Source organism: Pseudochaenichthys georgianus, chromosome 8 (assembly GCF_902827115.2).
Source record: "Pseudochaenichthys georgianus chromosome 8, fPseGeo1.2, whole genome shotgun sequence".
NCBI lineage: Eukaryota > Metazoa > Chordata > Actinopteri > Perciformes > Channichthyidae > Pseudochaenichthys > Pseudochaenichthys georgianus.
The window spans coordinates 27,197,340-27,209,760 of NC_047510.2; the positions used below are offsets into that span (position 1 = coordinate 27,197,340).

At 41.3% G+C, this 12,421-nt stretch overlaps 1 protein-coding gene across 1 annotated transcript; it reads right to left on the bottom strand.

Annotated features, from left to right (window-relative positions):
* Nucleotides 1-108: 108 nt before the first annotated feature.
* On the bottom strand, nt 109-8,679 carry ypel3 (yippee-like 3). Its single transcript, XM_034089847.1, has 5 exons — nt 8,350-8,679; nt 4,322-4,440; nt 4,048-4,091; nt 2,731-2,839; nt 109-1,233 (listed from the first exon to the last, which is right to left on the bottom strand). Exons 2-5 carry the CDS (start codon nt 4,436-4,438, stop codon nt 1,144-1,146), a joined length of 360 nt encoding a protein of 119 aa, XP_033945738.1. The 5' UTR covers nt 4,439-4,440; nt 8,350-8,679; the 3' UTR covers nt 109-1,143.
* Between the last annotated feature and the right edge of the window lie 3,742 nt (nt 8,680-12,421).

Consider the following 12,421-nt stretch of genomic DNA (forward strand, 5'->3'; position numbering starts at 1 on the left):
AATATTATAGTTCTTATATCTTAGTCAGCGAAAATGATCATGTCCATATATGGTATGATAAGTCAAATAATAATTATCGATCACCAGCGAAAGAAGACGGAACACAGGTTACAGGCACACTGTATTTTAATGAAAGATTAGGTTAAAATAATACACTTTAATGAAAGAAGCAGACATTAAAAATCACCATAAATATGCTACACAATCCTAAACACACTTTCCTCTGACACATTTGAGTAAATGTATCTGTAGGGGGCAGCTCCGTGTTAGGCTATACACACAAACACATGTAGGATAGATCTCAGCATGAAGGAAAAGTGAAGACATCCCAACTGTGAAGCAGAAACTCTAGACGTGAACCCCAGGCTAATGCTTCTCTACGACATCCAGCTAAATACATCTCAACACACGCACTAAAATGTATACAAGCAGAAGACACTCACACTCCAGATTTAAGAATTCTTGCAGGACACTTTTGCGGGATTTAACTTTACTAATTCAACAACCTGATTGCCTCTAGCAAAATATGTGTCACTGATCCCTTACCATAAAAAAAGCATAAATTTCACTGATAAAAAAAAAGCCAATCCAACGCGTCCTATACCCATCTATCACTCAGAAAATGATCTACAGGTTGAACAGTCTCAAATACTTTGCTCATTTTGGACCAGATATGTCTAAATGCGCACCTTAAACTCAGAAAGGAAAACCCAAATACCTGCATCTGATGTGTAAGAAGGTCAGATTATCTGTCTTTCACTGGCCTCGCCCCACACAGCGAGACTGTTAAGCGGTCATCACTCACACACGCTTTTAAAACCCAACATGCGCGCACACACACACACACACCTGTGCGGCTACATGTCCCAGTCGTTCACACACAAACCCTGCACTCATTCAGTCCATGTCCCAGCACAACTAGCAATTGGGATAGCGATATATCAGCAAATGTGTTGTCGTGGTCGCTGGAAAAACATGAAGAACGGAAAAGATAAAAGGCATCACATGCTATTCTTGGTACGAAGTGAAAGTGTGGCACAGCGATGGCTCGTACGCGGGATGAGGAAGCTACACTGGAACCCTTTATAGTCGAAGGGATGCAACTTTTGAAAAAAGTCATGAAGAAAGATGAAGATTTCCCTCTCAGTCCCAGCCGTTGTCCTTTATCATGTGGGACAGCTCGATGATAAACTTCCCCTCCTTGTACTTCTGACTCAGCTCGAAGGCTTGTTCCTGCAGAAAGGGAGGTTATTCAAAAGTAGGTTAGAGTAAAGCTCAAGTCAGAATTACACAATGCCTATCCAGTCATTTTCCTACAATGATATACTGATATTTTCAAAGGTACATAAGAAGAAAATCAAATATCTCTTTTTCTGAGCAGAAACCTCAATATTGATATTGCAAAGATAATGCAGGGTTTACTATTGAGGCTTTCCCAATTACGTCACAATGACATTTTGGAAATTGTGGACACAATGGCTTAGTAACACGAATTATTGTCAGGTACATTTTGAAAATAATATCATTACTAGAACACTATCCAAATGTAAGACGATATTTATTCTCATAGCAGGATTTTGATAGAATATTCATATATTGCTTTCAAGTTGAAACGTTATTATTTTTTTTAGGCCAAATTATCACTTTTGACAAAATTCCCCATTTGGGATGAATAAAGTATATCTAATGTATTTGCATCTATACTAATCTTTTTAATATAAAAGTATGAAGAAATCAGCTGTGAAAATGTGGCCTTCAAATATTCTTCATTTGAAACTATTTTCTATTATTAGCCTAGAGAAATGTAATCTGCAACCACAGCATAAAATGTGTTACACTGTATTTCTAGTTTTTTGTCAAGAGGTAACGATGATGCTTCTGACTGAAAATGTGATTAAACATTAGCACTGCTGCAGCTTACACGATGTTATGTAAGAAACGTGTTTGGTCAGATGGGCTGCTTGTGTTTTCTGTTTCTGATGAACATGGACTAATTCATGTTCTCAACCACAGGGATCAAGTGAAAGAGAACACAGGAAATGTAGAGCACATAATAGAAAGTAACTGCGGTTAAGTACAATATAGGCCCAGGTTTTTCTCATGCTAAAAGAAACTCATGACAATAACTCCTTACATCAAAACAAACTGATCATGGGGAATTGTCATTATCAAAATCAACTTGGAATACAATTATTATAGGGGAAAAAAGGCTGACTTACAAAACAAATACAGGACTTACCATGATACAAATAACTGGCTCACACAATGTTGGTATTTTTTATCTTTAATTTATGCAGGGAGAATTTAGGATGACCTTATTTAAAAACAAAACAATTCACCCAAAAAGCGTGAAAACAAAAATCGTAATTCAAACGTTTCTTTGCTAAATGTTATATTAATTGATGTTTGAGAGTTGTAAGCATTTATTTTAATGACTATTAGGATAATATTGTGAATTGCACAATGTTTGGATAAACAGAACATCAAATATTCAATGCCTTGAAGCAGTTTCCTAAGAATGTGCACAACTTAACGTGGCTTTGTCAGAGTAGAGGAGAGAATGTACACACAGTAAGGCAATAGAAGTAAAGCATCCATCTAATGAAATACCACCTCCATGTGAAACCTGACACTGAATTGTAAATCCACCATGTTACCGCCCTTCGTCAAACCTAATATCAGTTTAACCGTGACCAAGGCGGCGTTTTATTCACACGCGGCTGTACTTACATATTTCCAGCCCAGCGTGGTGTGACAGTTTTCACAGTAGATGTCGGCGACGGCGTGGAGTCCTGTGAGCAGCAGCCTCTCCTCTGCAGGACCGCAGCCCACGTTCACCCTGAAGACAAACGCAGAGCTGTCAAACAGAAGCTCCTCTCCGACTCACAGAGGGCGTCACGGTGATTAAACTGCTCTCATGCACTCTGAGACCACGTGAACCTGAACAGCAAAGCTCCTACTGTCCTATATATGAACTCAGAATAAAGTTATCAAAGAGTCATGGGGAGGATTTCTTTCCATGAACCATTCACAGGATCTATTCAATTAGGTTAATTTAAGTTGCCCCATTTGAGGCTTGTCTAGTTCGGATCCACCAACAGGAGAAGCGTGACTTCGACCCCATTTACAGGGGAGCGCAAACGGACCGAATTCATTATCAAAACAGTCTTCCGTTCAAACGCATTCCGCTCATTTAACGTGTCCGTTCACACGAGACCACTGGAAACGCTGTAGTACATATGTCGGGCCTGTAAGTGGCGCTGTACTTCTGCCACAAAATACACCAAAAGCAGCGAAGAAGACCCCCGAGCATGGTTGCCTATCTGTTTATGCCCCACGGTAGATTTAGCAACATGTAGTTCATGTAATTCTCCATGTCCACTTGTTGCTGATGGTTGTGGTAGCTGTAGATTTCGCACTAACATCTGTAGCATGGTCAGTAGCAGTAGCTACTGACTGCTACTGACCATGCTACAGCAGTGAGCAGCAGAGGTGGGGAGAGGTGGGGCTATGGCTTCATCGTTATCAAGAAATGATCGTATAGAGCCGTTTGCCCGCCCCAGAGTGTTCCGTTTGCAGATCTATCCACCTTGGGACCCGCTATCGTTTGCGGGGTCGGTTCGTTTCGTTCTCGTGTAAACAGCACCTAAAGTGACCTTTAAGGTTCACTGGAAAGCAAATCAAATTGTCTGCTGGCTGTGAGGTTTCGGCAAACACGTCCGATAGTGGGAATTTGTTTTCATAGAACAGCACTATTGAAATGGCACGTTGGGAAATAATAAAAAAAAAAAAATCATAGATTCAGCAACTTATTTCTTTTTCTTCCTCAGAAATAATCAAAAGGCCACTAATCTGATCTGAAAAAGCTTGAAAGTCCATCAAAAATAGCAAGTACCATTTAAAGACAGTGGTTCTTAATTGAACACTTACTAAAGTCACTTCCTACCCATCTACAAAGTGATTATGGTAATAGAATTAAGATTGGAAGCCTTTGGAAGTGTGCATTCATTCTGCCAATTTGTTATAATAATAAAAGAAAATACTCACACAGAGTTGAAGAGGTAGGCTCGCCCCTGACTGCCTTGAAACGACTGAAGACAAACAAGAGAAAGTGTTATTGTGTCCATTTGACATGTGAATCAAACAACCTGAATGCATTTTGGGGGTTTACAATACGGCTTCCATCTTTGGGAGATTTGTAATTAGTTTCGTCAGTCAAGTTATTCCAGTTTTGCTACTTTCTATGAGACAGTCATGAGGCGGCGTCTATATGTGCCTCCTGAAATGAGTATTGACAACAAAAGGCAGGCGGCATTCTTACCTTGGAGATGAGGTCGTCATGGTTGGCCAGGTGGGCGCGGCAGTGCACACAGCTGTAGCGACGGTGGCACGTGTCCAGGTACGCCTGGAACGTCTTGGCCTTTGTCAGCTTCACCATGTCTGAAGCAGGGAGGGAGCAGGATGTTGGTGTTGTTGTACATGTGTTAGCGGTGCAAGACAAGTTTATTTATACAGCACATTTCAACACAAGGCTACTGATAACACACACTGGTTAAACAGATTTCATTGCAGAGTTACTGCAGCTTTCAACATGCTACCACTAATTTAAGACCACATGAAGTATTTCTATTTTGCCGTCATACTGTCTGAAGGACAATGAGTACCCAGACATTTTACGGCTCTGTGCCCTGTGAATGAAAATAGGTCCTATATTTTTTACATTACCAGTATATATTAATTTATTGACATGTTTAAATAATGTAATAGTAATAAACAATAGCAAATTTAATTTACATTTAATGTCTAAATCTGAAGAAGCATCATGTGCTCGAGTAATTAAAGCTATACAACGCAGCAAGGCTTCCCCCTACAATAACATAACCCCACATTCATGTTAATAGATTGTTCTACTATAACAATTATTTGGTTAACTGATCAGACAATATCAATTACAAAATATTTTCACTCATTTATAGGTAGGTATTGCTTTTACCTCTTTTATCACATGTGTTGTAAAGTGAACATGAGGGGAAGATAAAACCAAAGTCTGGGCTCAGATATCCACTCAGTTTGACACCTTTTTTAAACAATCAGAAACGAGCATTTCCTTGATGGAAGTTAGTAAACATTGACTCAACCGTACATCCTGAGTCACACTTGTGAAGGTGTGACTTACAACACGTTCACTTATATGTTTTACCACTTTTAGATGTTTCATAGCATTATGGTTGTTTATCATCTTTCTTTCCTTGCAGAAACAGGACTCCACAGAGTCGTACAAATGAGTAATATTGAATCAGATTCAGCTCTATTTGTCAAGTGCAAGTGTGCACAGATCATTTGACTTTGGTTTTTAAGTTGCTCTCAATGTATTTCCACACAGTTCAAAGAGCAATCAACATAAGAAATGGGCAAAATGACAACAAAGCTGCCCAGCAGTAGTAAAACCAAACCATTACATACAGGCGGAACTTTTTTTTTTGCTCTGAAAATAACTCACATGCAGCCCGAGTACACCATGTGCCGTTAGCATGCTTCTCTTATTTGCAAAAGTAGAATTAGTGCCATACAAACAAAAATATTAAAGGTACCATGTCATGCTTTTCCGGTTATTGCCCGTCCCCTTGTGTGTTATGAAGGTTTTTATGCATGTAAACGGTGTGCAGAGTCAAAACCCTCAAAGTACACCCTGTAGCGAGTACAACTCTAACACAGAAAATACCTCCCCAAAACGCCTCGTTGGAGATACGTCACTGTCCATTTGATTCTTCCGGGTACATCATGATGTCATATCGTCCCCGGAACGAAATGGACCAATCCGTGGAGCCGTTACGTCCGCGGAGCCGTTACGTTAAGCCCCCGCTGATTGGTCCAAATTGACCAATCCATGGACTTCCTCACACACACTCAGGCTGCGGCCCCACGAGGACGAATTCGGTCGTTTGCGTTACTGTTTAGTGTCATATAGACCGTTCGGCCACACGAGGACGACCGAATACGGCACTAAACGACTGAGGAAACGACAACGGGTCCCAAGGTGTGCTCCGTGTGTGCGCCCTATACGGACATTTTCAGATCACTGATAGTGATTGCGCAATAGCCCCGCCTCTCCCCACCTCTTCTGCTCACCTCCGCTTACCCCGCGCCAGTGCTGAAGTGTTTCGCCACCACCAACAACAACAACAATGGCGGATCGCAGAGTTGCTATCGTGCTCCGGACGCTATTGACCATGCTACAGTTGTTTGTGCAACATCTACAGCAATAATGATGAGGCAATAGCCCCGCCTCTCCCCACCTCTGCTGCTCACCCCCACGTCAAAGTAAACTGCACCCTGAATTCAGATTATTTATCTTTCTCTCGCGAGTGAAGTCTAATCTGACAGGACGGAGACACGCAGCTCTGCTCACCTGCAGCTCCTCCCGCTGCAGCAAAACACACACTTCAAGTCAGATCATCACCCTTAGCTATTTTAATTACCTCTCAAACTCCCTAAACTAGTTATAAATATGTTTATTTTTACAGTCGGCCGGGTCACTGATTACTGGATGAGCTGCTGCATGAGACAGACACTGACGCTGTCTGAAGAGAGGGAGGAAAAAGAGAGGCTCCGTGTATTTTATCATTATATTATATAGAGTCGTTATTCATTTGTTTTAAAGCTCAATAAATAACAAAGAAGACCTTTGACCGGCACTTTTATAATTGTGTCCGGAAGATTTCAACTTTAATACACGCTGACTGGCGAAAAACTCTGCCCGGTTCCCTCGGCCCCCACCGCGGAGAATAAACAGAAAGGCAACCATGACAACCATGCTTCTTCGCTGCTTTTGTGGAGGAAGTTACAGCGCCACGTACAGGCTCCTGCATATGTACTGCAGCTTCTCCAGCGGTTGGAGCTAAACGGAGCGGTCTCGTGTGGGCAGACACTATCCGGATAATTATTGCATGTGGACGGAAGCCGTTTGCGATTGCGTTTGCGTTAATCCTATGCGTTTAGCCGTTTTCGTCCTCGTGGGGCCGCAGCCTCAGTGCAAGCAGCTCTGCTGATTTCTCCTCCCTGGCTGCAGGCTGATAACAGACAGTTGGGATCGCGGCGAAATTCTCTCTGCAGACCCATTCTCACAGCATTTATCAACCTTTTTCTTACTCAATATCAAGCTTATTGTTTTTACTTCGGCTGTGACTTTGTGTGTGCTCAGGGTGAGTTTCGCTGTGTATCGCTAAACAGAAATCACACCTCCACGGAGCTCAGCGCGATTCACAACGTCCCGACTGGTCCCAACCAATCGGAACACACTGTGCTCACAGGGAGGGGCAAGAGCTGCAGCGAGCCGTTTAGTGGAGAAAGTGAATACTGCTGGATACACATACAGAGATGCTGTATGCGAAACCAATGTGAGTTTGGAAAATTGCACAGTATAAATCTATTCTAGTAGACCTCAACAATGAAATTATGATCAGTGGAAATGGCCATGACATGGGACCTTTAAGACAAGTACAAATCCTATAATACAAATGTTACTTAAGTAAAGTACAAAAGTATTAGCATCAGAATACATTGATAGTAGCAAAAGTACTAATTCTGCAGATTGGCCCATTTAAAAAATAATATAATATTACATGTTTTTATTATGATGATGTATTATGAGTGTTATCAAAGCTGGTGATGGTGCAGCTAATTTTAATTATTTTTGTATGCTGCAGGGAAGCTTTTGGATTTACTCCAGGTGTAACTAAAGTCTTATTTAAGTGTTGATTATATTTCACATTATTAATCAAAATCTGTAAAGCTATACAATAGATGTAGTGGAGTAAAAGGACACCATTTACCTCTGAATTGTAGTGGGGTAGAAGTACAAAGCAGCAACACATTGAAATACTCAAGTGTACACATTGTTTTTAAGTACAGTTCTTGAGTAAATCTACTTAGTTACTCATTTGACATTTTGCAAAGACTGACATATAGTCAAAGCAACATTTGATAATAAAGCATGTACTGTTGTTAAACCTCCCCCCTCTGGTTGAGAACCATGCTGGCAGCTTGCTTCCTGGTTAAAAATAGTTTGCACAAACAAACCTCAGCTCATTAGTGAGATGCAATCGGTTAACCCAAATCCAAGCCTGTGCAACGTGTAATGCCACATGTAAGTAGTTCCCAGCCCTGTTGACCGGCTGTCCGTAGTTAAATAAGGATAAAAACGGCCTCCTGCATCTGTCAGCTAACAGGCCACTGGATCGGACCTAGCTTGCGTGTTAGCCACCATGCTAGCTCCGCACAACAACACGCACACACACACACGGCAGATAAGAGGCGCATTGCAGGATATTCCGTTACGTGTCGACTCACCTGATGATACCAAAGCTCCTCACAGTATATACAGCGGTCCAATGTGGATGACAGGTTTAAAATCATCTAATAAAAATAGGTTATTATGGTCAGTTTGGTCCAACGGTCGGCCACGCGCTGACGGTTCGGACAATAAAGACAGCCTCCGGTCGTTTACCCGCGTTTCTCTCTTTGAATGTGAACCCGATTTAAAACTTCTTCACGGCCTTTGTTAAAAACGGGAACAGGAACCCGACAATGCTTGCAGACTGACAGGGTGAAGACAGTGCGGCGGCCCCGGCGGGAGATATATGTGGTTTGTTTATGAAAACATTCAGAAGAGGAAGTCTGGAGAGTGCAAAACAAATCCCTCTCAACCAATGGGAGGCCGCGTGTGACGTCTAGAATATGGGTCAACCAATCAGATTGCACTTTACATGAGCCCTTTATGGCTATCAGCTTGATTGGTGATACAGTCTCATAATGCTGTTACAGTGTTATCATTTCCTGCTCTGGATTTGGGATACAAGTCATGAGCATTACTAGCATTAGCTTGCAAACGTATCAAATGTACACAATGTAAGGAACAAGTATTTGCAGTGTATGTGAGACTTACCATCTTGCACAGGAAGGATGGGGAAGTCATTGGGTTGTTGGGGGTTTATTGATGTATTTGCACTACTATTGAGGCTGTGTTTGCTTTCCTCTTAAATGTATATAGCCTATGCAGCAGTTGCATAAAAACAATAGCATTTTTTTGTTGTTGCAGAAATGACTTTTACATGATCACACTTGCAGATACATATTTATCTGTATTTTTCCCCACATTTTTTCCAATGTATTTAGTTGTGAAAACAAAAACGTTCTATTTTCAGCCCTGGCTGTGTGACAACACGAGTCTTACTTCTCTCTTGGGTCACTCTTTGCATGCTGATCCACTTATATTCCTATAACTCACACTGCAGAGCCAAGCAGGTCAGAAAAATACAGCCTTTGTTTCACCAACAGCCTGGTTGATTATGATCACAGTGGTGTGGCCGGACTTTGACCGTAGCCTGGGAAAACAAGGACACAGGTGAAGCTAACTGCACATAAAACCCTCTGTTTATATGTGCCTGTATAAGTGACTGTATTTAACACAGATGCACAACAGAGCGTAAATACAACATTAAAAACACTGTACGCAAATATAGTGCTGTATCAAACATGTTACCTTTGTTTTGCTTTAATTTTCAACCCTTTGTGTAATGTTGATTATAACAGCACAGACAAAGAATACAAACGCATAACTTTTACTCAAACAAATTAAATAAGGGAGGGAAGGAGACACAGTCCAGGACTGGGAGGTCAAGCTGCGACCCGCAACATCTTAAAACACTGTTGCACAAACAGACAGCTGAAACAAAATAAGACTATTGTAAACATGAACGCCACCAAAATCTCACTTATTTTAAACCCAAGACCCAACTTTCGATAGTCCATTCAGATGAAACTGTTGTGTAATAAATTACAAATCTTGTGTTATATGCTGCCTTTCTCCATTATGTAATGTTATCTAAATAACCTTCATGTGTTTAGTTCTTCTGTGCTTTTTGTTAGATGAGTTTATAGTGGGACTAAGTTGCGATGTTCTTGCGTGTATGAAAACTTGTTGAAAATTATATAATAAAAAAAAACATGGCATCAACAAGAATAAACCCACCCCTCCTCCAGTATTTCTCAGCAAACAAACTCCAATACATACTTCCTCCCAGAGGGTCTGGAGGCAGCCCAGTGTGAGAAACTGCATCAGAATGACCTTAAATGGACCAGCTAAAGGAAATGATATCCATTAGATTACAAGTTCCCCTTATTGTGATGATGATGATGTAATGATGATGATTATTATACATTTTTTCCAGTTTGTGTTCTTTCTTTTATTTATGTGATTTACTTTCTGTAGGCCCGGTTCACTTATACAAGAAATAAAAATACTCTATCCCTGTTATATTTGTTGCTGAGAAGGAACATGTCCTGACTGTTTCTTTCAACTCTGGGCTGTGTCTGACAGGCTGGACGTAATTCTGTCAACACAGTGATCGAGAGATAGTGTGTGTTTTGTGTTTTGTTCCCCGTGTTTAATCATTGACACAACTTCATGACTAATCTCCTCACTTAACAAGAAAAACGTCTCACACTTCTTCTTTACTTCCTTTTCACAGTGTCATTTATTTACATAATCCTCATTTATAAGGAGACTGCCATTGTCGAGGTTATTCATTGTTGTTATGTGGTGGTGCAACCCAGGCCCTTTCTCATTTCTCGAACTCCCCTCCTCGACTCCTATCCTCGATACTTAGTCCCGCCCACAGGAGATGCGAGCGGAGGAGCCGAGGAGGGGAACCGAGGAGAGAGGAGGGGAAGCAGCAGGCGGTTAGAGAAATGAGAACTCCTCTCCTCTGAGCGGTCATTTTAAAGAGACGTCCATTAATGATGACATGCAGGAGGCACAGCAGCCTCTGTCTGATGGACAGATGTGTTCATGATGACTTATATATTTACTTTGATTCATTCACAGTGCGGTATAATGAGACAATAACAGGCTACAGTTGCGGACACACACACACACACACACACACACACACACACACACACACACACACACACACACACATATATATTTATATATACAATTTCAGAATCAAACAGAGCACTCTCATAATAACGTAACACTATCGGAGACTGGATATATCCCCCCCCCCCTCTCTCTGGTCGCTACAATGAGGAAATAAATTATGGGCCAAAAGTTTTATTTACAAGTATTAAAAGTAAGCAGAGGACACCAAACCAACTGACACCTGTCTGTCCGCTGCATCCACGCACTGTACAACACACACACCTACACACTGTACCACACACACCTACACACTGTACCACACACACCACACACACTACCACACACACACACACACACACACACACACACACACACACACACACACACACACACACACACACACACACAGTTCCTAAAACAGGCTACAGCCGTTGTGTATTTTATTATGTGAAGCTCTAAATAGTTTTAGAATTTTTTTAAATATCGACTCTTTGTAGATATCTACTAAACTAAAGCAAATAAAAAGAGTAGGCCTGTTATACTGAGTGATATACACACTGCTCTGCTTTCTGCACGGACCTCACACACAGCTGTTCTCACTGTAAACATCGTGTCGCGATGAAAGCAGTTAATAAAATAATATCCAGGGGATGCATGCAGAGCTGTCATTGGCTGAGATAAGTCCGGCCGTGCGTCACATCTCTGTTCCCGGAAATGCATCCACGAAGGAGCCGTGGAGGACCGTGGAGGACCCATCAGTGTATCCTTGGTTATAGCTCCTCCAGAGAGCCTCCTCGACGCTCGATCCTCGAAGTGCATTTAGAGAAATTAGATGTCCTTCAACATGGCGCGCTGAAATTCATTTCCGCGTCACTACCAGAGGACCGAGGAGTCGAGGAGGGGGATTTGATGAAATGAGAAAGGGCCCCAGTCTCACGGCATTTCGTGTTCACCAACACGATTTTAAAAATCGTGTTGGTGAACACGAAATGCCGTGAGACTGGGTTGCATATTGCTATACTATTTCAGACTCAGTATTTGCATTCTTACATTCAAAGAAAATCAGTAATATCTTTAAAAACTACAGTCCTTTTATATCAGCTGTGCACCGTTATGGTGTAAATATAACCTATCTGTGAATCAGATCAAATGTAAAAGTCAGCCGAATTAGTGTTGATACTGCAAGGAGACGTATTGTGTGAAGAGAAATTGAAGATGTTGTTTAATTGTTGAATATATTTATGATCCACGTCAAGTATTCAGTTTCGGCGGCATTTTCTCAGTTTTTCCAAAGGTCTTCTCATCAGGGCGCTATACATAAAGAACTACGGCAGATCTGTAATATGTAATGCAGCCGAACCGTGTATTACAATGCCGTTATGTGATGACTTTCAAAGAGAAAAGCAAGAGCACTCGGAATTAAGTATTATTTTAGTCTTTTATAATGTTTTCCAGATTTCATATCATATAAACGCCAAATCCCAGCATGCATTGCGG